General features: G+C 39.2%; 1 protein-coding gene across 4 annotated transcripts in view; it reads right to left on the bottom strand.

The window, feature by feature from the left end:
* Nucleotides 1-1,308: 1,308 nt before the first annotated feature.
* Nucleotides 1,309-27,361, bottom strand: part of pde10a (phosphodiesterase 10A) — an 82,549-nt gene continuing 56,496 nt past the window's right edge. For 2 of the 4 annotated variants that reach the window (XM_083539189.1, XM_083539191.1), the window contains exons 4-22: nucleotides 25,421-25,541; nucleotides 23,740-23,789; nucleotides 23,058-23,198; nucleotides 22,300-22,455; nucleotides 21,417-21,467; nucleotides 20,951-21,009; nucleotides 19,597-19,648; nucleotides 15,122-15,264; nucleotides 13,642-13,734; nucleotides 12,055-12,241; nucleotides 11,314-11,456; nucleotides 11,145-11,228; nucleotides 10,058-10,208; nucleotides 9,795-9,950; nucleotides 8,884-9,056; nucleotides 8,680-8,791; nucleotides 8,519-8,599; nucleotides 7,734-7,822; nucleotides 1,309-4,038 (exon numbers count right to left, since the gene is read on the bottom strand). In XM_083539189.1, coding sequence (XP_083395315.1) covers nucleotides 3,918-4,038; nucleotides 7,734-7,822; nucleotides 8,519-8,599; nucleotides 8,680-8,791; nucleotides 8,884-9,056; nucleotides 9,795-9,950; nucleotides 10,058-10,208; nucleotides 11,145-11,228; nucleotides 11,314-11,456; nucleotides 12,055-12,241; nucleotides 13,642-13,734; nucleotides 15,122-15,264; nucleotides 19,597-19,648; nucleotides 20,951-21,009; nucleotides 21,417-21,467; nucleotides 22,300-22,455; nucleotides 23,058-23,198; nucleotides 23,740-23,789; nucleotides 25,421-25,541 — 2,163 coding nt within the window. In that variant the 3' untranslated portion in view covers nucleotides 1,309-3,917. Of the gene's footprint in view, nucleotides 4,039-7,733; nucleotides 7,823-8,461; nucleotides 8,600-8,679; nucleotides 8,792-8,883; nucleotides 9,057-9,794; nucleotides 9,951-10,057; nucleotides 10,209-11,144; nucleotides 11,229-11,313; nucleotides 11,457-12,054; nucleotides 12,242-13,641; nucleotides 13,735-15,121; nucleotides 15,265-19,596; nucleotides 19,649-20,950; nucleotides 21,010-21,416; nucleotides 21,468-22,299; nucleotides 22,456-23,057; nucleotides 23,199-23,739; nucleotides 23,790-25,420; nucleotides 25,545-27,361 lie in introns of those variants that run through there. The other 2 variants (XM_083539190.1, XM_083539192.1) reach the window with 2 other exon arrangements.

The following is a 27,361-nucleotide window of genomic DNA, read 5'->3' as shown; positions in this document are numbered from 1 at the left end:
TTAGGTCCTAAAAGAGCACCTGAAAACCTCTTGTGAAGAAGATGAGAGGTAATAATGAGCATGATATTGGAATTGAATAGTTTGTCAGATACAGATTAGTGAAATGGGATTATATTAGTAGAATGAATTGAAATGAAAGCAGTGTTTGTGTGGTGAGAAAGACGAGTGGTGAACTTCTTGTCCAGCATTGCTTCTGGATTAAACAGGAAATCTGTTTGTGCTCAGTGACTTGTGGTTTGGAGTTGCTGGAGCATTACCAAATCCCTTGTGTGCTTTATTATTATTATTTTTGTTCAATCTTGAGTATGGGAAGAGAAGGCACAGAATGTTCATGATCCAAGAAATTGGGATATTGATATTTCTACTGTTGTCTCTAATTGAAATGATCCTGGCAGGGGTGATTTTCTTGGTATTTTCATGATTTCTATATGATTAGAATTAATTAATTTATAATTCATATGCTTTTTTGTTTTGCCTTTTTTTGTAGGATTTGCTGTACGTTTGTTTTGTCGTTGTTTCCCAGAGAAAAGTGGATGACATTTCTTGGGAATCCTTGGTTTTTCATTTTATTTTTTTTCTTCTTCTAAATTAGTAGTTTACTCTCTGTGAGTGCTGAACTAATGAGAATCCATCTTTAAAAAGAATTCATTGCCCGCTCTTTTTTCTAAATCGGAAGTCAGTCATGTACTAAATTGTTGCATCTAATCTGCACTTGCTTGCGAAATGTATGGTTGTGTAAATGTACAGTCATTTCAATACAACATGGAAAAGGGGAAAAGATGGTAAGGCTGTAAATAATCCTCTCATGTTCTTGATTTCCTTAAGTTTCTCATGCTGATCCTTTCAGATTGTTTTAACTGTTTGAATGGGGGATACAGGACGCTGGCTCTTCATCTATTCGCAGGGTTATTGAATTAATTTCCTTTTGTCCGACTTGCAGGATGATTGTCTGGGTCGAGTTTGTGGTCTGGTTCAAAAACACTGTACATTGAAATTCAATGTTTTGTAACTGCTGTGGTGAAACCTTTATTCATTTTTTTTGTTGTTGCATAAATAGTTTTTTTTTCAGAGTATTTTTTGAAACTAATGATCATTAAAGTTAAACAATAAAAGATTTTCGCAGCTTTGCTCATACTTACCGAAGGTGCCAATATTAACGGAGGCACTCAATCTAACAGTTTAAACCAGATCATAGGGCACCATTAGGGAGCGCTAACCCATTTGTATCCCCAACATAAAATAGGGTTATTTTATGTTGAACTTGATTTAAAGAAAAAAAAAAAAAAAAAAAAACCCTACAGGAAAATATACAGTAAATATTACACGCTTTTTTTTTTTAATTCCCAGAAATATTTAATAAAATTACTGCTCTTCTATGTACAGTCAAGACATTCCTCATTATTCTTGGGCAACAGCAGGTCGACATGACCGTTCACTTCATGATGCACAACTTTACTCTGTACAAAACAAAAATGCTAAGTATTTTTTCTTGTATAAAAAATATAAGTTAATTTAAAATTTTATTCTAATTAAGAAAATAACAATGCTAATAATCATTGATAGTTGCAGTAATAATAGCAATGTGATAGGAACCATAATAAAATTAAGGACATAAAAATAGTATTAGTAATAATAGTAATAATAATAATAATAATAATAATACAATGATGAGTCTCTAAACATAGTGCATGTGAGGGGAGAAAAATGGGCTGTGGATGACAGTCACTGAAGGGATTAATGCTGTGATGTTCCTCTTCACGTCGTTATTTTTGGAGGATTCTTGTTTTAAGGGGTTATGGCGTTCTCTCACTCTCTCACACACACACACACACACACACACACACACACACACACACACACACACACACACACACACACACACACACACACACACACACAATCTGAAAGTGCATGGCTCCCTAAGACCTAAGGTAGCACCATAAGAGTGTAGCTTACGTCTCTGAATACAAACACACATTCACTCATACACATTGCACATGTGCTTAAAGTTTGAAAAAACAAAATAAAAAATGACTGACACACACACACACACAATGCAGTGGAAACTGTACGTACTGAACACACACATGACCTCATTTGACAGTGTACTCTTTTGGTACCCCGTAATTCCCCCCCACCAAAAAAAACCAACAACCAACAACAAAAACACACCAGGCGTGTTTAAGCGTGTTTCAATTACACTCTCTTATCAGTTCTGTAGCATTACCACGAGGCTTTGGAGCTCTGGCCATGTCCCATGTTACAGGCTGAAAAACAGAAACGAGGGCCAAATTAAGGCGCCGATCTGCTTTGGTACCCCGAGAAATCCCCAGATTACAGGCGATTTTCCTGATTTGTCTTTGGCCATGTTTTTTTTAATGTAGCCCAATTGTGCAGACAAACATCTCACTCGAATTTATCTTTAAAAACTTTCTTAGCACAGTGTAGATTTTAAACACAGTGTTTCATCTTCATACACATTCTGGTTTGAGATGTTTTGTTGTTGCGGAGGGTTTGATGGTTTCAAACTCAATTTGATCCCACATCAATATCCAGGTCTCTCATTTGATATGATTAATGTTTTCAAATGACTAAATGGAATAAACTTATTGCTTTAAGATGTTTTAGACATTACTGTGAACTTGTAAGTATAATTCAAAATACTTGTGACTTGTGAATATTCAAAGTTTCCGTCTCCTGTTTATTCTTGACTCCTGGAGAACCTTAAAATGTTAAGCTCATGGAATGTTTTGGAACAATAATCATGACTGCCATGTGTTGCTTTTATGAGGGGGGGGGGGGTCTCAATTGGGCACAAATGGTAGCAAGCTGGACTGCATTTGCCATAGTGGTTGTTTTCTTTCCTGTCCTACACATGCAGCAGTGTAACTCTCTCCAAATTCAGGCGACTAAGAGAACTAAGTGCTAATGAGACGCGTAAGACTGCCCTGATTTAGAGAGTGCAATGGATAAGTCTACAATTACTACTTAAATATTACCCTTAACGAGAGTTAATGGTTTGCGTTCGCATGCCCGCCGCTTAGGGCGTCACGATGTGGACCATACAACGTTTATTTCTGCTTGCCTTCAAAATTAGGGGATTGCCCAAGGTTTAGTGCTTTTAGGACAAGAGGATCAAAAGCCGATTTGTATATCAGGTTGAATGGCCTTAGATTTCAGAGAGGAACATTGTGACTCTCGTGTGACTACAGTAAGGTTCAGAATGAGCCGGTTGGTTTTATCACAACAGCGCTCTTACTTCAGTCAGATACGCTGCAGGGCTTATCCTCAACCCCCTCCCACACCGAAAAAGGCTGTATTTCTTCAATCAAGTACTGCAAAACATCTTCGCACAACCAACAGAACACATCCACAAGACTGCCACAGCACCCCGGCCTGGCCTGGCCTGGCCTGGCCTCCTACGTCTCCCCGAAACTCCCGAGTAGGTTTTGCGCTCGATGTTTTGATCACAGCGGGAAATAAGTACCATTTCAGACGAGCTGAACCTTCTTCAGTTACTAGACATTTAGTAGAAACTGCAGGTTCAGCTTGTAAGGCCTCTTCAAATATAAGACCACAAAAGAAACAAATTAGATTTTCACCCCAAAACTAAATATTTAATAAAATAAATCAAACGCAACCATCCGAGGAAGCTGCACAAGTCCGTTCAGATTTGAGGCGATCGAATCCTGCATCCTGGGCGAGTCTCTCTGATTCGAGTCTCTAGCCTCTGTCACCCACTGAGGTAACGTTTGTTTTGCTTTGTCTTTTTCAGATTTCTTCTTCGAGTTGCTGGATGAATATCTCCTCTCCTGCCTGACCTCTCTGCTCCACAGCGGAGGTGGGACTGTCCTCATAGAAGTGCAGTGTCTCTGGCAGGGTGTGGATGGTGTCGTGTTCAAGGCTGAAGGTCTCAGTCAGTTGTCCACTTTGACCGGTCCGCTCTCCAGCAGCCCACTCTGCGCCGGTTCTTCACACGGAGTCCACGCACACGTCTCTTCTCCTCGTACGATATGTTCCCACTGGCCCAGGTTTTCCCTGCATACACACAATGCCAGACTTTAGAAACCATTTATAAGAACTGATTTACAGTTATCGACCTCGTTTCTATGCTATCATCACGCTAGACTGATTAAGATTTGTGATCACATTTGTGATCAGTGCCTTCATGGCTCTCACTTTAATTTGGTTATTTAAATGTTGTAAAGCAACTCATATATAGTTCACTTTGTTTGTTTTTTCATATTTGTACCAATAGAAAAAAACCCTACAGGTGTGACGATGGATAAAAAACCTTCAGCTGGCAAACTGCCGATAATCACAGGTAATTCATCATATACTTATTGTGGATTTCCGCTTGGGTGCAATTTGTTTGAATACTTTCCCTTGGAATTGTGTGTATATTCACATGCTTATAGAGAAGATAAATACAGGAAGCCGTAGAGCGTCTGCCTCCGGACCTGAAATTATTATTTGCACCAATGATTTGATCGATTAGTTCACACACCGATCATGCACATGTTTCTCAAGCGGTAACGCAGTGACTTTCAAACCTGTTGTTTGTGAGCAGCACGTCAGAAGATCGATTGTGAATGATCTGACTGCACCCTGCATTTTAAAACTGCTTAGGCATGTTGACACGACCTGGAAACCATTTTTAATCAATCGTCAAATCCAGTGAGTCTGGGACGTTGTGTTGGTCCAGCCATTAAATTGACAACAACCGAAGGAAAAAAAGCTGCATGGCTGCCTGTATTACACACAGCTCGGTTGCCAATCGGTGGCAAAGATGCCATTGGGTAGTTCGACTCTTTTCAGGTTATAAGCAATAATCCATAACAATGTATTGAGGGCATCTTGTCCCAAGTGGCAGTGGTTAGTGTTTTTTCTGGTTCAGGTAGGTTGTTATCTAATCCGCCAATTGTGTGGCAGCAGTGTATTACAAAATATTATGTAGATACAGGCCAAGAGATATAATTCATGTTCACATCAAAGATTCAAACGAAGAAAAACTGTGATCTCCCTCCGTGTGCTCGCAGCATGGAACTTGGTACCAGATGGATTGGTTTGAGTATTTTAGAAACTGCTGATATCCTTGGAATTTCAAATGCAGCAGAGTTTATAGAGAACAGAGTGTGACTATGAGGACTTCTGGTAAATTAGTCGCTACAACTCTGGTGAGTAGAAAAGTATCTTGGTATGCGAATGAAAATATTCTGATTGGGGTGGATGGGGTACATCAGCAGACGACCACATCAGCGGTCCAGTTTAGGTGAGTCCGTGCCCATGATGGACTTAAATCCCTGTTCTTGTCTAACAGGAATGAAATCTGATGTGGTCTTCTGCTGTTGTAGCTCATCCACCTCGAAGGGTTAAATGGTTGTTTTTTATAAACTCTAAAGACTTTGTAATCACAGTAAGTCACAGAGATCACTTACATTCTTAAAAAAGTTGTAAACATTTATTGACGCTCTTGACCTGTACATGCAGGATTTTGCTTTGTGCTGCGATCACATGATTAGCTGATTGGATATCTGCCTGAATGTACAGATGTTCCTATTAAAGAGGACATTGAGTGCATGTGTTTATAACATAGTTCTATTTTACTGGATGGGTAGTGATACCTGGTGAACTCTGTTATGCATAAAAAGTTTTGAGGATTACCAATAATGAACCAGATGGTGTGTAATCAGGATGTAGATTTTAATTTCATGTGAGAATTCTAAATAAGGGGGTCAAACTTTCTTTCCAGGAGCAGAAGTGAAGAATGAAGGAGAAGCAGGTAAGAGCTGTGATGTAGTGTAAAGAATAAGAACACTCAGGACAGCAGTAAGGTGTGGAACGGTCCAGTGCAGGTCACATGACCATTCTTAGGGTTTTCTTATCATTTTTTTAACCGATTAAATCTGTGTATTTGCATTGCAGTTTCACCATCTTTTATATTTCACGTTTTAATCCGAACTGTCATCTCTGTCATGGAACACAACACATTTTGCTTAAACAGCTGCTTATTGAGACCTCAGTATCTCCAATCCTAGTCTTATCTCCATCCGTACAAACACTGACCTCTAGAACACAGTACAGATTACATTTACATTCATATACAAACATTTTGCTCTTTCTTTCTTCTTCTTCACACTTTGATGGTCAGTTCGAATGTAATGCTAAAGATTGCAAACATTCACTTTTAGTTCCAGGTTACAGTGGGTCCGAAGTTTCTAGTTCTGAAGACACTGGTTAGCTTGTTCAGGTGGGTTTAATTAGGATTAGCGCTAAACTCTGCAGGACGGTGGACCTCGAGGGACAGTTTTAGGTCTATCATTTTAGGTCTATCATATCATTTCTTTTTTACCTGCTAATTTACGTAGTACTTCACGAACAGCACAAGAGCCAAGTCAACATTCTAAAGAGACTCTTTATGAAAGGTCCAGTCTGATCTATTCAGGTTTTCCTTTACGATCACAAATCTTTTTTTTGTAGCAAGTGAGACAGTGACTGACCAAGGACAAGTTTAGGTGAATACTTAGTTTCCTTTGATACGTGCTCTAATCTGTCCAATTTAATCGACTGTTCAATTGTTAACAAATAGTTACTTTCAAATTTCTTTTGCTAATTGCTGTTTCAATGCCACGCCAGCAGGGGTAGATGTTTTCATGGCAGGATTATGATGGGACATTATGGAAATAGTGGCTTACAATATTTTGTCTGTGGAATAGATTCACTATATACATTCTTTTTGTATCACATTCTGCTCTTGAACAGAACTTATTTTCTTTTAAACTGCAGTTACTTCAGTAAAGTACAGATACATGAAAAAGCCACATAGTACAGGAACCAATTACATTTAATTAATGACTGTTCACCACTGATTGTTGGAGATACTGACATCTTAAGCAAAATGTATTTTGTGACGCAGAGATGATGGTCCTGGTTAAACCACGTGAAACTCAAATACACTGCTTTATTCAGACACAATTTATTCGAAACCCTTAAGAATGGTCATGTGCGACGACCCGTTTAGATGTTCTCATCCTTTACACCAGCGGCCACCAACCTTTTTTGCGTCACGGACCAGATTCATGTCGGACAATATTTTCACGGACCGGCCTTTAAGGTGTGGTGGATAATTACAACAAAATAAAATGATACGACCAGCATAAAAACTGGTTTTCCAAATTTTCCAAATCGATTAATAAACATGAATCTACTGTGATGTTTTTTGTTCATTTTGCTCACTTGGGGGTTTGAATTTAGCGGTAATGTATTATGTGTTAGTGGCCAGAGCAGCCCCTTCAAGAAGGTAGTGGATGGAGGTAAAACATGTGACCGAGGCATCATAACCTCATCAAGAGTGAGTCATAGACAGATGTGGTGGAGAGAATCTGGTTATGTTCCAAAATAAAACATCGTTTAGAATCGGATAATAAATAAAGCGGAAATAATGTGACCACTGCTTTACACTATATTACAGCTCTTACCTGCTTCTCCATCATTCTTAACTTCTGCTCCTGGAAAGAAAGTTCTACCAGTATTTATAATTATCACATGAAACTGAAATTGATCCTGATTACACACCACTAGGATGAACTTACCTTAACTTACCTTATTACCGTTATGGATTAATATTTGTTCTCTCTCCTGAGAAGTTTCCATCTCTTAGGCATTACCTGTTAATGTAATATGAGAGTAGGATGAGGTGTGGAGGCAATTGAGCTGCTGCCTAAGTATCTCACCTGCAGGCTCTAAGCAGAGGAGCAGACGGAGGGAACAGCTCAGAGAGTGTGGTATAACAGGGAATGGCCACTGCGTTATAAAAACCCACCTACAAACACATTGCACTGCTGTTAGAGGGTAAAAACAACAGTTACTACAGAGTGTTTACTCAACTAACAAGCACCTGTGTATATAATTCTTTTCCGAGGTACACTATATTGACAATAGTATTGGGACACCTGACCTTTCCTGCCATATGTGGTTCTTCTTCGAACTGTTACCACAAAGTTGGAGGCACTTGATTGGCACAGGCTGTCATTGGATGCGGCATGATATAATTTTGCGTTCACTTGAACTTGAAAACCCAAACCAGTTCCTGCATGGACAAAGCAAGCTTCATAAAGATCTGCTTTACATGGTTTGGAAAGGAAAGACCTCCTGCTATAGAGCTCTGATCTCAACCCTACTGAACACATTTGGGATGAATGTGAACGCTGACTGCACCAATGCCTCCTCACCTACATCAATACCTGACTTTACTAACACCCTTGCGGCTGATTAACATGAATGTCCACAAGCACATTTCAAAATCTAGTGGAACATCTTGCTGGAAGAGTGAAGGGAATTAGAGGAGCAAATTGGGACCAAATGTGGAATGTGATGCTCAAAAAGCACATACCGTACTCATGACCGGGTGTCCGCAAACTTTTGCCAATATAGTGTAGCGCAGACATTTAAGCTTTTTTAAATAAGCAATGTCTCAAATGTTCTGAAGGAGTTGTCCTTTTTCCAGGTCTGGAGGTACCTGTCCTTGCGGCACCTCATCCCGCTTGTCCCTGTCCATCATGGGAATCGGCTGCATTCCTATCTTCTTCATCTCATCCCCCTGACGAAGATATTTCCAGTTTAATTGAAATGAAACTGACTACTTCTTGTGCTTTAACATGAAACCATAATAAATCTTACCTCAGCCCAGAACTCTGCATAGATGTCGTTGGCTGTGAGACGAGTGATGGGCCACAGTTTGGTTACAGAGCAGAGATCACACGCCGTCATCATCAGGCCGATTACACGATCCCTGCCGTGGACAAGCAATTATGTCCTTAATCTCCCCGACACTAGACTCATGACCAGTGTTATTCTTAGGAGTGCCAGTGCATGACCTCTGACCTGTGGGCATGGTTGTTGAGGTCCAGTGCGCCTGTGCTTAACAGATCAGCAAGCTGCTTACGGTTGCCAAAGTAGAGGGCCAGGTCTGTGGCGATGATTGCTTTGCGGATGATCTCCAGCACCTGCTCGTACTCGCTGGAAGTCAGGTTGGAGAAAATATTGTGCCCTTCCAGCTATGGGAAACAAAGAGATCAATAAAAAAGCAAAAGCTCCACTTAGGAGGTGTACGGCTCGGCTGGGGCAACAGCAAAGCCAACCACAACAAAAAAAAGTCCCAAGCAGGTGAGATGCTTAGATGAGCAAAAACCGAATAAGCAATATCTACATTATTTAATACAAAATTTATTATAATTATTGAATAATTCAGATCCAAATAATCTCCATTGCTTGATGATATTGTATTTTTCTGCTGTAATGCACCTGGTGATTAATTACCAAACACAAGAATCATCTGTGACCACTGCCTGTCCACAACACACACCAGCATAGGTTACGCTGGACAGTTTATATTTCTACCAAAAATCACCAAATATGAGAAATAGTCCTAAACAGTGTTCAACTGTGACACATAATTACCTCCTCACTGATCATTTCACGTTTTTTTCCCCCTTCCATTCAAACATCTGAGTTCAAAATTATTTTTTGTTCTGCAAAATTAATTTTTTTGTATCTTAAATACTATTTTTTTAGGTCTACTAGATGATCATTTCCAATAAAATGTCCTACTTTTACTAATAGAATTATGGAATAATAACGTGTAAGAGCCCTGGGTTTCCCTACTGCTAAATCGGGCTATGGGTGCTGTTTGATAGAAAAGTGCTAACAGAGACAATGAAGAAAAGAACGGTACACAGCTCACGAGGATGGAAGCCAAGAGTGTGTAGATACATTGTGTATCTACAGAGCTCTACCTGGAGGATCGACACCGTCTGGGAGAAATGGTGCTGTTCCATGGTGGATGTGGAGTACAGCGCTGCCAACGGGTGGTCAAACTTCTGCAAGTAGCTGTTGCTGTAGCCTCGATGGTCCAAGTCATGACACAAGCAGGCTATAAGCAGACCTTTCCTCTGGGTGAATGGAGAAAGAAAAAGAGAGAAGACAACATGAGATCTAGGGGAAAAATGTTTTTTGATGAAATAAAAAGTTTAAAAAAAATAAAAAGCGTTGCACCAACCTCCAGTTCAGTGAAGATTCCAGAGGTTTTTTGGAGAATGACGTACATGCAGTGGGCCACTGTAAGCGCATGCTTCCAGTTGTGGTATGGAACCCTTCGGTAATTCTTTCGAACCGACATGGTGAAGCGGCACAACTTCTCCAGCTCAAAACTTCCCGCGCGCGCACACAAATAATCAAAGACTTAAAAATGTTAACTTATTAATTCAGACACAGACAGACACACACACACACACACACACACACACAGCTAAACACACTGCTAAACACACTGCAGATAACAATGAAAGCAAAGTGTTTTTTATCTCAAGCATAATACAGTACAATACTGTAATCATATTTCAGTAAGTTTGCAAAAACATAAAAAAATGCACTATAATAGGACTATATTATAGGGTGTACTATAGGAAAGTTAGTAGACTTGTTAAAGTACACATTTATACAACTTTTCACAAATATTAAAGAAGGCGGCTCTTTTGAAGGAGTTACATATGGTGAGATTGAAGCAACGAGCAATTGCAATGCTTACGAGCTACAAAAAGGAGTTCGGGAAATCACACCACTTGTATTTATTAAACACGGGAAGGTAAAACTTTAACGTTCGCCACAGCGGATTAAACAGTATTTCATCTCTCGCTACACTCTCACAACTACTGCTATTCCAAATAACGTGACTCAGTTCTCGCGGTTTCGGCAGATCATTTTTTACGGTTGTAGTACATAATTTCTAACTTTAAATGACACTCAAGTTGGTTGATATATTGCTAATGTAAGATTCACTGATATGCATCTGCATTAAAGTTAACGATGTGATGCATCGATTTAAAAAGTGCCTTGGATACAAGTTTGTATTTGTTTCGTGATGCATCGTTTTTAACATATTTGCTTTGATAAAAATAAAAAAAAAAACGGTTCAACGATCTAACGATTATTTATCCTACATGTAAATAAATCGGGTTTTTTAATTGATGCATCACATCGTTAAATTTAACGCAGAGGTATTCTTTAGAATATAAGTGCTTTAGCATCAATTACAGTATCCTTTACAAAGGTCTTAGAGGTTAAAAGGTGCGATGTTATTTTCTCACCTGTTTTTCCCACATGAACTATGAACCATGTACACAAAGACTGCAGGCCAGAGTTCCTCATAAGGGCTAATGTCAAAATGGAACCTATGAAGACAAAGCAGTGAAATAAATCATGGTTCATTCCTCATTTTACAAGGCAGAGGTGTTTGGCGCTTCAGTGTACACTTACAGTTCAATCTCTTTGTATATGGGCGTAGGGAGGGAGAGCTGCACGAGGGTCTTCCACTCCTCCGATGTGCAGATGCTGTGGTATGAAAGTTTCTCCATCGTCACCCTGTAGATGCACTCCGAATGTCTGATCCGGTGATACATCTACACACACAGATAACATCTTCAGGACAAAGTCAGTCTATTAGAAGGATTCTCCTCACTAGACATAATAGGTTTTGTACCCAAATACCCAATGAACGCACAACACTTCTAAAAACAGATGAACATGGTACTTTGGATAATTAAGTACATTTGAAGGGAAATACTTTCGTACTTTTACTCAAGTGAAAGTGTAAAGAGAGCATGTTTACTGGAATCATTTTTTACTGAATGCATCTCTACTTTAACTCAACTACATGATTTGTGTACTTCATCCGCCACTGGTTTACTGTATAATGATCATGGCATGATGTACTGTATACTGTATTATATACTTATAATGTATAGTTATATAATGAATAGTGGTGTACTATATTGTATCTTGTTTAATTATATGCTTTATAGTGTACAAGTTTTAAATGCAATAGCATCTTAGACTGATACATATATATAGACTTTAAGAGTCAGTCAGTGGTGTCTCATTGCTGCTGAGTTGTCATTAAACTAATCGATTTACAATTGCAGGTATTGAACTCTGGAGGAGAGTGACTCGTACCTCACACGTGAGAGGTTTAGATATACACACTGGTGTGTTACTCACATTTGCACAGTGTAAGGCCAGAGCACAAAAGACAGCGAACATCTTAAAGTTGTTCTCGTCAGTTTTAGTGAAGGCACTTCCGTTCAGCTTGTTGACCATCTGCACGACACCTATTACGGTCCCCCGGCTGACGATGGGCATGCACAGGATGTTGCGCGTCGTGTAGCCAGTATACAGATCCACTTCTCTGTTTAGCGTGAAAGGCATGAGAGGTCGAACCCAGAAAAATAAATAAATACATTTGAAAAAATCCCAATCGCTCAAGTACAAAAAGCATTCTGTTATATGCATATGGAATTTTTGAAAGCTGCATAAACATGCGTCTCATCATGCACGAATAAAATGAAAAATAAATACAATTCTGATTTAAAAGGACAATTAGGTAGAGATTTGTTTATCACAGTTGATTTTTTTTTTTTGATCTAAATGACAGTGCTATAAATTAATATAATTTACAATGTTTAGATTACAGTACATATAAAGATAAAATCTACAAACTCCAAATAAAACAGTAGGTTATAATCTGCACACTGGCAATTAAAGAAACAAAACAAACGGACATTTCAGAGAAAAAAATGCTGAAACCCCCCCCAAAAACCATATTGCACCTCCCTGACTATTACTTATCTAAAGTGCCATTTGGTTTTATAACTGCACTCAGTCTGTTTGTAGAGGAGTATATCAGCTTGACACATGCTAACTGCAAAAATGTTCCAAATCTGTCAACTTGCAGGAGGATCTCCTCTACACAGCTCTCCTCAGGTCCCCTCACAGATATCGGATAAGTCTGGGCTCTGGCTGGCCACTCCAAAACACTAAAAGCCATTCTTTTGTGGATTTGGATGTTTGCTTTGGATCATTGTCATGCTGAAAGGTCAAATTCCTCTAAGCACATGCCATAATGTTGTCAAAACTGACTTGAATTTTTGCCCAATTTAGGATTCCCTCTACTTTCACTAAAGCCTCATTTCCAGTAGAAGAAAAGCAGCCCTAGAGCACAATGTTTCCACAACCATACTTCAACAGGGGTACGCTTTTCTTTTTGCTGAGATCTCCTTGATTTTGAACCAAACATGTTTTACAACTGTGGCCAAAAGGTTCCAGTCCATAACATATTCTTACAATCGGTTTTGGAAGACTGGATATACACTTTTCCAGTGTTTAGCAGGGTTTGAATGGTTTTCTCATCAGAATAGGCTTTTGTCTTAACACCCTGGCCCAGAAACATGAAAAATACAAGAGATTGATGTCCCATGTAGGGAGAAAGCAGTACTTCCCAGAGTGCATTTTGGCTCCATTAATGCTCCTGTAGATCTTTCTGACCAGTTGTCTCTTTCATTATACATTTTTGGAGGTACATTCAGTTCTTGGTAACATCACTTTTGCAGCATATTATTTCATATACTTGTTGATGACAGTCTGACACAGATGACTGTGTTTCCTGGTATAACTAATGTCTTGGAAGTTGTTTCAGGTTACTTTCTGCGCAAATGTATAAATGTTCTCTTTTCCCATACTGGCAAGATTTTAGGACGTGATGAAAAGGTGATGGTTAAAGTTTCTACACCGCAAATTATGATGTGTTACCTGTTGAATCGTGGGTCTGCATAGGCATCTGGAATATTCAAGACCTCTCCTGTTCGGGCAACCTGACCGGCTATGCCCTTCTCTATAGAAAACCTGAGAAGAGACAAGACTGTGTTGAACTTAAATATGCTTCATTTCTATAACAAGAACATCCATGCAGCTCGACAGATATCTTGGCCTGGATCCCAAACATACTACAGTATTTAATTGCATTTTACATAGGAGGCACTTTTGCATCAGCTAGCATGTTGTATGATCTCTGAAGCAGTTATTAGTGAACAAAAATTGTTTGGGTGCACTGAAAGAGGACAGACTAGGTTTCTGTTCTTCTTAAACCGACTGAAATCTGGTAGCTGCCCACGTCTCGTTACACAGACAATGGAGTGACATGGATATCCATGCCATACTGCTGAGAACGTAATACCAGAGTAGTTGTGGAAAGGATTGGTTAGATGCCAGAGTGCAGAAAGAGTATTAAATTACATAATATTGCATAACACAATATAAAGACGTACACGAGCAGCAAGATATTTGCGAGATTGAAGTTAAATGAAATACAGCTTGAGATTCACGTGCTTTGTGCTCTTGTTTGATAAACACATTACTTGGTAAGCCACTCTTGCACCCTCTATTAAAGATCAAATTTAAACACCAAAACCTCTTAAACATAATTATCACAATGATTTAATTGCTAGCAGCAAAAGCGGGATAAACCTCATTTTAAGTTGCCTCTGTTTCCTTAGCAATGATCAGGTATCGGTATACCTATATACTATAGTATAAAGTACTCAATCTGAATAAAAATGGCATTGATGCATTCCTAGTTAGTCCAGAGTTCAGAATATGAGGTGTGTCCCAGAAATTAATAAAAAATGACTGTAAATTGAAAGGTTTTACATTTGAACACTGTCTCCTTCAAAATATGCACTTTGTGAGTGTACACAATGCTCCCAGTGACTTTTTACCCCATTCTTTTTGAATTAATTGGCACCAATAGTTGATTGCTGGAACTATCGGCAAAAATCTATACCGATAGTTTTTCCGGGTTGCATTGTACAGTACGAGAGCGGCCTCTGGAGGTGAATCACTAATGTGCTGTTTATTAAGTGTCTTTTTTTTATCTATTTTGGATGTTTTAATTTATTTGTAGTGCCACTTTTGTTTCAGTTTTAATGTATATCTTATTTTCCCTCAATATTTGATAATATATTAATATTTATTTCATTTAGCACATTTTCATGGTTCCGTATGTTTTTTGTTTTGTTTTTTTTTGTTATAAAGCTAAGTACTATTTTATGCTGTGTTTTTTTTTTTTTTTTTTGATAGCTATGCACTGTTGGTCGATCTTGACTTGACACCCCACCCTGAGTGACCTTGGCCAGCTTCTCCCTTCACAGATCACTTCTAAAAGTTTATTCACATGATATTCTGGACACACCGTGCATTTAATAGTAAAAGCCAAATTCTTACTTGTACTTACCTAATTTCTTTGGTTTTCTTAAATACCGGCTTCCCTTCGTTCTCTTCTCCAATATCAAAGAGGTCAGAGTACAGCTCTTTGTTATTGTGATCGACCTGGAAGAGGGCACATCTGTCGGCATTCACCAGGTTTTTTGCATATATCTGGAACACAAATTAGCACAGTGCTCACATCAAACTTTATCACTATAACGAGTGCCTACTGAGGGAACGCTGCATTTCCAGTCATAATCAGAGGTGGCAAAAGTACACACATTCTTTACTTAAGTAAACGTACAGATACTCAAGTTTTAAAATACTCGGGTAAAAGTTGAAGTACTGATTCAACTTTTTTAATTAAGTGAAAGTAAAGAAGTTTTGGCTCCGACATGTACTTAAGTAAAAAGTAGTTATTACTTCTACCTGTTTTAGCTGTTAACTGGACCTCACATCATGATTAGATAGATAGATTAGATAGATAGATGGATGGATGGATGTGATAGCCTAGTGGGTTAATGTCAGTATCCCCACAAGGATGAGTTTGAGAGTCTGATTCCTGGTCGAACTGGTGGTTGATGTGTTGGTAAAATAAAACCTCTGGACCTTGTCCCCTCTAAAAACATTTCAATTCTGTCCTTTCTGTGTTGGATTAATTTCTTGATTTCCTGGTCTTAAATGAAAGATAACTCCACCAAAAAAGGGCACTTCTGTGGTAGCTCAGTGGGTTAAGGCTTGTTCCTGAACATGGTCCTTAATATAGTCCATGCTGGTGATAAGGTTTCAGAGCCAGTCCTACATGCCGTCTTTCTTACTGCGCTGGCATGAAACAAAGTATGAACCCTCCAAAAAGCACACATGCTTTTCAGCAGCGGTCGCTCAGTGGTTTAAGGCTTGTGCCTCATCTAAACGTGCTTTCCAGTCTGATCTCTTCCATGGTTCAGTGGGTTAAGGCTGGTGCTTTGCTGATGGTGAGGATCAGGGTTTGAATCCTGCTAGTTACGATGTCGGTTATGTTCCTGCTTCCTAAATATTTCTTTAGCTTTATATTCTTGTGTTGATGGTTTAAAGGTAGATAGACCTGCTCTAAACAAACTTCCCAGCTTGTCCTTCCTGATGGTTCAGTGGGTTAATGCTGGTGCCTTGCTAATGGTGTGAATCAGGGTTCGAATCCTGCTTTGTCCCTACTAGTCACGTTATGGGTTTGCGTCCTATGTCTGTCTTTAGCATTATATTCTTGTGTTGATGGTTTGAAAGAAAAGATAGACCTGCTCTAAACAATCGTCGCAGCAGGTCCTTCCTGGTGGTTCAGTGGGTTAAGACTGGTATTTCGCTGTTGGTGGGGTTCAGGGTTCGAATCCTGGTTTCTGTCTGGTCTGAATTTCTTGTTTTGAAGCATGAAACGAAGGATAAACCCCCAAAAAAAAAGAAGGTGTGTTGTGGGACTTGATGGCTTTGTGGTAAAAGCCTTGCCTCTGAGCTCAGAGATTGCTGGTTTGAATCTGGCTGGTCCCCACACTGGGTAAGCTGTGTGGAAAGTAGTGTCTGGTGAGCAATGAGGTAGTTGACTGTAAACAAAGGCTGTGAAGACCTGCTGCTTCACAGCCTCAGAAAAAGTGAGGGTGATAGGTTTTTTGACAGAATTTTTCCCTATATATGCAAAACTAAGTCGATACTTTTTTGAACGTTTTTGCTTCATAACCCCCTGTTTTCAGCTTCTCAGACACCGGGGGGGCAGATGCCCGGATATTGCCCCCCTGCTTCAGGACACGCCCTCCGAAACCGTCCACATCCAACCTTCCACGCAGCCATTTCTGACACCTTCCTTACTACCGTCACCGAAACCTTCCACACTCTTAACTTTGAGCCCTGGCCGGGGTTTGAACCGGCAACCTCTCAACCCAGAGGTAAAGCTCTTCCAATTGAGCCACAGGATCTCTTGCCAGAAACTGATTTTTAGGACCTTTTTATTTTTATTTTTATTTATTTATTTTTTTACTTTTTAAACAATTTAAAGGAAAGCTAAGGGGTAGGAATTGAACCGGGTGAGTCAGATAGCAGAGGCGACATTACTAACCACTACACTACCAGAGGGGTGACAAACAAGGCTTTGCTTATTAGACTCTTGGCTTTTCTATCGTTAGGAGACCAGTGTTTTCTCTTAGATCATGATGGAAGAGGGTCAAAACTTCTCCTTCCTGTACATTCTCTCAGTTACTCGAAGTCTATGAGAAGTGACTCAGGTACAAGAACCACATCTCCAACACCTGCACCACTGATATACCATGATTTACCAGCAACCAATTTTAATGACCTTTTATTGTTCTGTTTTTAAAAACTTCTTATAATGTTCAATATGAAACTAGAGGTAAGAATCGAACCAGGGAAGTCTTTCATCATAGATCACAAATTGTCTAACTTTGTTAGACATGTAAATAAGCAGAAAAGACAGAGACAAAGACAAAGAGACACAGACACAGCTTTAGAAAGAGTAAGAAACAAATAGAGAGACAGCAAGAGAGAGACATATACAGTGAGACATTTACTAAAAGAGACACAGAGACAATTAGATAGAGAAAATAGAGAGACAAAGATAGCGAGATATAGCCACGTCCAACAGGAAGTGTTTATCCCGAGCGACTTGTAATGATCTCATTTACTAAATGAGCAGTAGTGAGTTAAGTGCTTGTTCAGGTGCCCAAAACTGGCAGCTTGGAGGTGTTAAACATGTATCATATGTACAGCATGTGATATGTATGTAAGCATATGTACAGTGAATAAATATAAAGGCTATATCAGTGCAGAGACGTGTGGACATCATTTAGAGCCTTTGCTATGTTTCCACACGGACAGTTAATGAGGTGATACCGGAGAAAATGCACCTCTTCAAGTCAAGTCAGGAAGCTTTTATATATAAAATTATAGACATTTTACAGATTTAAATGATGTATTGTTTTTATCTGTACGATCAATAAAGACAGTAATTTTAATTTGTGTCGCCATTATCAGGGGAAAAACATGGCGGATTTGGTGTTTGATTTAAGACTCAGAAATAAAACAAAAGTTTACTGATTAAAAATAATTTTATCTGGAGTAAATTTTAATATTTTTTTTTATCTAAGTAAAGAAAGGAAAAAATTTCGTGCCTTTTAAAATAATTTGAATTTTGACAGCCAAATATATATATATTAATACAAAACTAATTAAAAATGTTGTTACCTAATGAATGTGTCCAGGCTGAAGATCCACATATAGAACACAAGCAGAGAAAAGATGATGATGATCAGGAATGTGTCTGTTCTCAGTCATGTTTAAATCACTGACTCCCACTGTCTCATCCACATTAACCCCAAACTTCTTACTGCCTTCTGTGGTGAGTGAGAGTCAGGACTTTATACACCAGTGGATTGAACTGGTGAACTGGTGCAGTGACTGGAAATCGGTTGTGCGGCTGAAATCAGCGCGCAGTGAAAATAAAAAAATAATATTTCACCAAATCAATGGATTAAAACTAAAGTAACGAGTGTGTTTTGAAAATGTAAGAAGTAAAAAGTACAGATATTGGTGTAAAAATTTGATGAGTAAAAGTAAAAAGTTGTCTGAAAAATAAATAGTGGAGTAAAAAACTGATACCAGAAAAATCTACTTAAGTACAGTAACAAAGTATTTGTACTTCGTTTCTTCCCACCTCTGGTCATAATACACTCTAAAATATATTTAGACAGGGATTTTTCATGGTCGCATGGAAAATATTTCTCTGCTCTCCTAATATTTTCTTCTTTGGCTACTTAACTTATCTTTGTGTATGGGAGAAACACCACCGGGGAAATCCTTTATTTCGGCAACTTTTTGTCAGTATGTTGGACATGTTTCTGACATCTTTTATCAGCAGAGTGAAACCATTCAGACAGATGGCTCGGGAAATTCCTATGGCTCTTATTTGTGCAGGTATTTTAAAGCTTAAAGTGTAGCCAGGAATGAACAGAGGCTGATAGAATTACAGCTGTTCGATTCTTCACTGTGTGCGTGTCCCCTTTCTGACCTGTCCGCATCACTTCCTGTAATGCTTGGCTCAGCAGGAAGACAGACAGACAGGAGTGGGTCAGTGATCGGATATGTGGTATGTGCTTGTTGTCTCTTCAAGAGGCAGATAAAGAAGAACTAAAGACCTAGAGGGTAAGGGAGTTAAAATTCTGGCCCTGATATAGAAAATGTTCAAGAGAGCAAAAATAATAATAAAAAAAAAAATGCGATGGGTGTAAAAAGTGGGAGAAAAATATTTAAGCACAAAAAAGGAGTAAAGGGGGCAGGCCCAAGGGGAATAGCATGAGCATTTTCTAGAAAGGGACTTTCACTGAACCCAACAAAATAATAAGAGGAGTTCTTTCATTGCTTAGATTTCTGCTCTGGTGTTGGTACCACCCAAGCGACAAAAGCACAGCATGTTTTTTACCTCATGACCAGGCTTGTGACACTGTTGAGAAAAGCAAAAACACTCACCATGATATGTTCAAGTAAAGAATCTATTGCCACAATGTTGTCGAAGTACGTTCTGGAGAGAGAGAAAGAGAGAGAGAGAGAGAGAGAGAGAGAGAGACAGAGAGACAGAGGGACAAATATTTATGGTTTCCTTAACATTTCTTTGACCACACCCTATATGAATATTTCAAAATGATTTACTTTAAATATCTTGCCTAGCATTTTATTTAATATCAGAAGAAACTAAAACTATCAGTATCTATAAAGACGTCTAAGCCGAAGACTTAACTATGATTTTCTATGCCTGAATATTATTTTGGTTAAAATAGATGTAAACTTGAATTGGCTCAGTTTGTGATCACGTTATGCAATCACATTGTGACAAAAAAAAGAAAAAGAAAAGAGCGCAGACACACCTATTTTTCAGTGACCTAATAAAAAGAAGAAATTCAGATAACATGAGAACTTAATAAATCAGTGGTAATTTCTGTACCACCACAAATGGTTAACTTGGCAATTAAATCATCAATGATGATCAAAGGGAGTACAAAACCATGTCATTCTTATTTGAACAACTACATGGTGATATCAAAAAGTTTCGTGAGTAATAATACCAACTGGTGCTGTTCTGAATACGAGTGTTACCACGTGTGCGATTTCATCACGGATTTTCATCAAATTAGAACAAAGTGCAAATGTGAAATTCTGGGTAAAACCAGACAAGAGACGTTTGACATGACATACGCCAATGCTGTCGGTTAAGGTGTTTTGAGTGGCACGTGCGCTTCAAGAGTGGAACATCATCGCCGCATGATGATGAGAGATCAGGAAGATCTTCGACGAGCTCGACCCTTAAAAATATCGAAACCGCTCGGCAACTCGTGCATGATGATCGTCGGAGAACAATCCGCATGATCTCACTTTCCGCACCCACCCTACTCGGCAGATATGGCTCCTGCAAACTTCTCCCTCTTTCCAAAGATGAAGATCCAGCTCAAAGCTCACGTTTTGACACCACTGCGGAGATTCGCAAAAGGTGCCTTGACACGCTTAGAAAAGAAGACTTCCGGGACACATTCCAGAAATGGCAGGAACGCTGGGGGTGCGCTGTGTAAGGGGACTATTTTGAAAGGCGATAGTGTGTAAATATAGATAAATAAAGTACTTTCTTGTAAACAGAGCTAGTCCCAAAACTTTGATACCACCTCGTATATATAGTATGAATATTTTTTATTGTATGTGTGCAACGGAATAAAAAAAAAAAAAAAGGGGTCAAAATTATCCCCCCTTAGTGCAACCCTTTATTTCAGTTTTTTACATTTCATTAAAGATTACAAGCATTCTTTTAAGATTATACTCCCATTTAGCCTCTTACTTTGACACGTCTAGGAGGAAGTCATTGAGCTCCGTCTGCTTTGCTAAACCTCTGCAGACCTGGAACGAATAGAAAAGCAAAATTAAAAAAAGAACTTTGCCTCCATTAAAGCCCAGAAGATTTGGTGATGCACAAATAAGTGCAACAGAACACCAGGTCTCTACTATTTGACTAAAAGCATCTTTAAACTCTTAATCTGCACACTGTTCTAACAATCAAGCCAGACTCTGCGTGCCCTGGGACACCACGGGACTCGATCACCCCCCGAGTGCTACTGCTCATGTTTCAACAGGTTGCGACTTCATAATTATGTCCCATGAGGCGCAAGTGTGCATTGATTCAATGGCCGGGTTGCGTACATTGGACCTCAGAGGCTGCTCGGTTCATATACTCAAGAGCGTCGCATTTAACTGTGTGTGGAAACAGAAAAACATGGGTCATGTAAAGAACGAGTGTCTAAACCCACCTGCACTTGGTGAATAGCTACAGAAGCCCATGCTAAATTTGCAGTGGCAACCTAAAAAAAAAGAAAAAAATATATACATAATTAGCAAACACTAAAATGCATATGCATGATATTTTATTATCTGGCACCCTACAAAACATCTGCACTGTCAGGTTAAGGTCTTTTAATGGTTCGATGTCTGCATTATTTTATTCTGGAGATTTATGTACCCTAATGTATAAAAAAGTATTATTTTATTCAGTGAGCATGTCCCAAAATGTTTTATTCCTTTTTCACCTCAGCGACTTGCCAAGAACATTACAAGTTAAATTTCTTATCCAAGGACACCATGCTTTTTAACCATTTCTAGTTACACGCTATGCTATTGCACAAGGTATTACTATGCTGTCCCTTCACAAGATTGTTATTTTTCATCTCACATCTTGTTAGTGAGAAACCAAAGCGTAGAAACTGAGAAAGTACTCGGTCCTGAACAACTTCCTTAAATTTCAAATAAACATCACTTTAGAGGAAACCTCCATATTATCATTTTTTCCCCTCATCAATCTGCTTATTATTATTAGCCTTAAATTGAGTGGAATATCTGGCATCCAAGTCTTTGACAAAAAGACAGGAGACTGCGGGGTGATGAGGATGGACAGGATCAGAAATTAGTTAATCAGTCGGACGTTTTGAAAACGAGGTGAGAAAGAGTGTGATTTTGGTCATATGCAGAGAAGGGACATTGGGTATATGGGTAGAAGACTGCTGAGGATGAAGGCACCAGGCAAGAGGAAGGCCAAGGAGAAGGTTTCTGGAGGTGGTAGGTTTGAAAGAGGCAGATGTAGGGAACAAGGTGGTATGAAGACCGTGATTATTTGTGGGTGCTGTGATGTCTGGGCACCTCCTGATGGCTGAGGTTGAAGGGTTCTCGGCCCAGGTGGCGGTGCAGCTCCAGTACAGCGATCAGGTCTCCGATGGCCGTGAGGATGGGGAGACACAGAACAGAGTGAACATGGATCCCTGAGTCCTGCCCTGTGCCATGGGGGAACCGCTCGTCCTGTGAACACAAACACACACACACATACATACACACACGCACACACACACGCACACACGCCATTACAACAATGCAAGTGTATTTTTGCTAAACTTGTGTTTCTGCATTCCGGCCATAGGGGTTTCCCCTCCATTCTGCAGTTCTGCGTTGTACCTGCTCCACTACAACTGATTTGCGTCATCGCTTATTTAACCTTAATTACCTGTATTCAGAGTACATAATCAGATGTTAATCCACAATGGCTCGTTTAGACCTCGAATGTACAGATTTACATACTACTCAGACAGGTGTTTGTGTCATGGGGGGAAAAGTCTCTTTATACACTAGAGTTCCACAGCCATCACCTGACAGTTTGTTGTGACCACAATATTTAAACCTGAAACCTGTTTGGGCTGGAAACAGATGCAAACTATTTACAAAATACCTTTTTACAGACCGGATTTAACATAAAGGTCTGACTGGAAACAACTGGAAAATAACGAAAGTTTCGAAATAGCTTTATGAAAAATATGTGACCAAATATATACTGATTATAATATAAAAAGATTATATGTCAAAAGGCTGGACAGCTTTTCCACTCAGTGTGGTGCACCGAGACTCACCCCCATGATGTCTTCTACAAGTAGTGTCTTGCGCGTCTTAGCAACGTGAGCAGCAATGGTGGTACCGAATGCAATTGGACCAGAGGGAATGAGCCCAGGAAGCCCCTCTTTTGCCCCTGTTGGCGTGAATAAACACAGGGTCTGGCGCAGAGAAAAGGACAGCATTGTGTCAACATGACATTCATGATTCATTCTTGTTCAGAAAACTTGATGAAAACTTTATCAGGTGAGTCAAATCCAAATCTTACATATGCATCAAATTAGTCATAATTTTCTAGAAGAGTCTGAAAGCACTGGAGCATAAACTTGTAAAAAAAAAAGTTAAAAAATACAAATAAAAAACGGTAAAGGCACTAAACTATACATTCTTTTATGTATCTCTCTACACTTCCACGATGTTGTTTGATCGTTCTAGAAATCATTGAAATGTCTAAATGTACTAAGTGGACCGAAATAGCGATCCCAAACATCAGCTATGTTTATCTGTTGTAGATAGCAGCAGCATCATGACATAGTAATGAAGGAAAAGAAAGACAGTTGGATGCATTTGTTTGAATTTGATGTTCCGACAGATTAGAGGAGACTGGGGTAAAAATAGCCAACCAGGAAACATGGGATAATCATATAACTCAGTACTTTCAGTTGTATAGACATTTATTTAAAGGCATAGAGGGACACTTACATTGTTGCATTCTCCAAGGAAGTACAATGCAAAACCATCAGCTTTGGTGGCTGTGAGGGAAACAAATACAGGGATGCTTTAGGTGTTAGAGCTTAAAAGATGATCAAATGGTCCTCCATCATGTCTATGAACTTAATTTTGGAATGAATTTTGTTTGTTTTCTTTTTTCAAACTAGAAGCCAAATTACTTGTCATACTCAAGCTTGTGTGTGTGAGTAAGTGTGTGTGTGTGTGTGTGTGTGTGTGTGTGTGTGTGTGTGTGTGTGTGTGTGTGAGAGAGAGAGAGAGAGAGCGCAAGAGACCGATCTGGCATGTACTGGGTGGTGTTTATAAGCATGGATGTGTAAGAGAAAACTTGTACAGGTGTGTGTAGAGGTGTGTGTGTGTGTGTGTGTGTGTGTGTGTGTGTGTGTGTGTGTGTGTAGGGGGCAGGGCTGTATCTCTGAGCTCTGCAGTGCTGCAGTGTGCTGACGAGGCGTGGGTGGCTGAAATGTGACAGCCTGTGCGACTGCTCAGCCAGGGAGTGAGTGAGCTACAGAGAGAAAGAAAAAAAGAAGAGAGCGAGAGAGAGAGAGAGAGAGAGAGAGAGAGAGAGAGAGAGAGAGGGGAGCAGTGTCAGAAAGATGAACATGCACTAGGGCAAGGCCTGCTAACCGGGGTCAACCCCACTAGAACCCAGCTCTCTCGCTGTGCTGCATCATTAACACATTAATCTAGTGGACTGGCTGCTTGTGAAGAAGCACTAAGGCCTCATGAAGACACACTGCAGACGGGATTTGTCTATTAAGCCGAATGACAGTAAAGGCCAAACTACAACACCGAACACACGGTGTACAACATGACCACCAATCCATGTTGCACCACAGATATGATCTCGGGGCCTACACTCAGTGGTTCAGCTCGACAGTTCAGTGATCTTCAGAACGATCTGCACTAATTGGGAAAATAACCTATCGGAAAATAACATTGAATGCACTAAAGGATTATTATTATTTCTTTTTTTTTTCTTTTTTTTTTTTTTTTTTTTTTACACAGTTTTACCAGTGAACCACTTCCTGTAAACTTTAACTAAGCTTCAGACACCTGTAGAGGAATCTTGTAGGACATTTTGGAGACGAGGTCAGATTCAGACGGTTTGTTCATGTGTAGATGAGGGACATGGGGTATATACAGTAAGTAGAAGAATGCTGAGGGGGAATAGAGGAAGGCCAAGGAAGGAGGTTTTGGATGTGGTGAGAGAAGATATGCAGGGGGTTGGTTTAAAAGACGCAGATGTAGAGGACAGAGTTATATGGAGACGTATGATCTGCTGTGGCGACCCTAACGAGAGCAGCCGGAAGAAGGAGAAATCATCTGTCTCTCTTTCTGATGGAGGACAATCCATGAAAATCGTGAAAACTACTGGACATGGCACTTTTTTTAAAGGAAGAAAAAGACTTTCATTTATTGTAAGAAATGTTTCAGGGATGCTTTGGAGAAAAAAAACACGCTTGCTATGAATTAACATGAAAGTACGCAAATTTATGTTTTAGGTAAAAAGTTGTATCTTTGCATGTTGATATACAAAATGGCTTGTAGCACCAAGTCTGATTACCACTGTTATCCGAAATGGCGTAATCTTTGTAATAGAACTTAATCATTATATAGAGTAGTATAGTGGGTAGTGTGTGTGGGGCCTGACCTGTTTTGACAATGTTGCACAATTCGTACAGCAGGAGTTTATTGTCTCCTCCCGTGTCTAGTCGCTGCTCCATGTAGCTGTTCAGCTCATAAACCACGCCCTGCATATTAGTGTCCTGGTACTGCTGGACACAACAGACACAAACAGCATGCGACTAGCCGAACACAAGCATTATGTACCATTTATAAATCACAAATGTGTGTTAGAACTCTTTAGGAACCCATGGCACTATCTATGCTGGAACCCATAACCCCTGATAGAGTAGCTCTGTGTGTGTAATGCAACAGAAGGAACAGTTTACTTCACCCCATTGTGTGGAGGGTCACAGTTAGACGAGTAGCCTTTATCCTTTTAATCACGACGACGTATTTGCTCCTCTCGACTTAACCTGCCTCACATCCCCTGTCTTGTCTCAAAGATTTGTTGTGCCATGCATCATTTTACATTTCGAACTGAGCACACCAATAACTGCTTCTTCTTCTAAACCAGGGGTCCCCAAACTATGGCCCAAAGAACAATGACTATATAATATTTTGAAAACTTAATTAGAAATAATTTTTTACTCATATCATATATGTATTTGATAATAAAAGGTTGGCTTTTATACAAAAATTTCCCTTAGTTATTAATAGAGGCCGAGGGGGCAAAAATTCATACCGATAGTTTTTCCGGCTTCCGGTCCTCTGTCATTACGAGAGCGGCCTCTAGAGGCGACTCACTGACATTTACATTTGCGGCATTTAGCATTTAGACTGACGCTACCCGCTGCACGGAGAGCGCTATATTATAATTATTCTATATAATATATTAATAATTTTATTTATTAATGCATATATTCATATTTATTTGTTTTAGCACATTTTCATTAACCTAGCCTAATTATTTGTTAGATTCACCCAACAATTACATGCCCAAGTAAATGTTTTGATTTCAACATCCATGAATATAAAATTAATGCCATTATGATGGTCATACTGCTTTTAATAGACGATATATCAATTATAATAAAGACATATAATGCTCATTTGTCTGTATGGTGTAGAACAAAATAATAAACTAATCTAGGATTCGGAGGCATAATAAATACATATAAAATCATTAAAATCTCCACAATAATACTGGTAGTCATTCCAGCCCATGTCATTTTCTGTGACTGACCAGGCCCTCATTAAGGAAAGTATAAATTATGTGGCCCTCAGAAAAAATTACGGGGACCCATTTTAAAGCCTGAATACTGATACTTTGGGTCAGGATTTCAAGCACTAAAGTGGTTAAGATCCTGCATGGATTGTCTTTCCTCCCTGAACGATAACGCAAGTCATTACAAAGATTTTGTGTAATGACTTAATGCTCAACATTCCAATAGGAGGATTAAACATTTTCGTTCTTTCTTTTTTTTCTAAATTGCATTGAATTTGAGGTCAAAACATAGACATTTCATAAAAAAAAAAATAAATAAATAAAAAAATAAAAAACCCTCTTTACTGTGATGTTCCCATTTTTTTGTGAACGGTAAAAGTATTTCATAGCACTCAAATGAGGACAAAAGCTTCATTGACCCTGAACAGGTGTTCTCCCAGAGCTCTCATTTTAAAAACCCGGTATGATGTTAACTGCAATAAGTTCCCGTCTCATTCGGAACATCCTGACTAACATCTACGACGGCCAACAATAATCAAAAATAATCCTCTGTACCATGTGGTGCTACTGTAATGACTGGAAAGTGAGCCTAGTGAGAAAAAAAACAAACAAATGCTGTGCTGTTTCGCTTCTAAAGACACCTCCAGACACACACATGCTCACAATCACACATACACACTCACACACACACCATCATGCACAGTTAACCAATATGGTAGTAAGACTGTAGCTGTGCTTCTATATATGTGGTTTTATCCCTGGGTTAACGTTTAGAGCACACACACACACACACACACACAC

This window comes from Silurus aristotelis (genome assembly GCF_946808225.1).
Source record: "Silurus aristotelis genome assembly, chromosome: 4".
NCBI lineage: Eukaryota > Metazoa > Chordata > Actinopteri > Siluriformes > Siluridae > Silurus > Silurus aristotelis.
The sequence above is the reverse complement of the archived record's forward strand: the minus strand, read 5'-3'. Positions and strand labels throughout refer to the sequence as shown.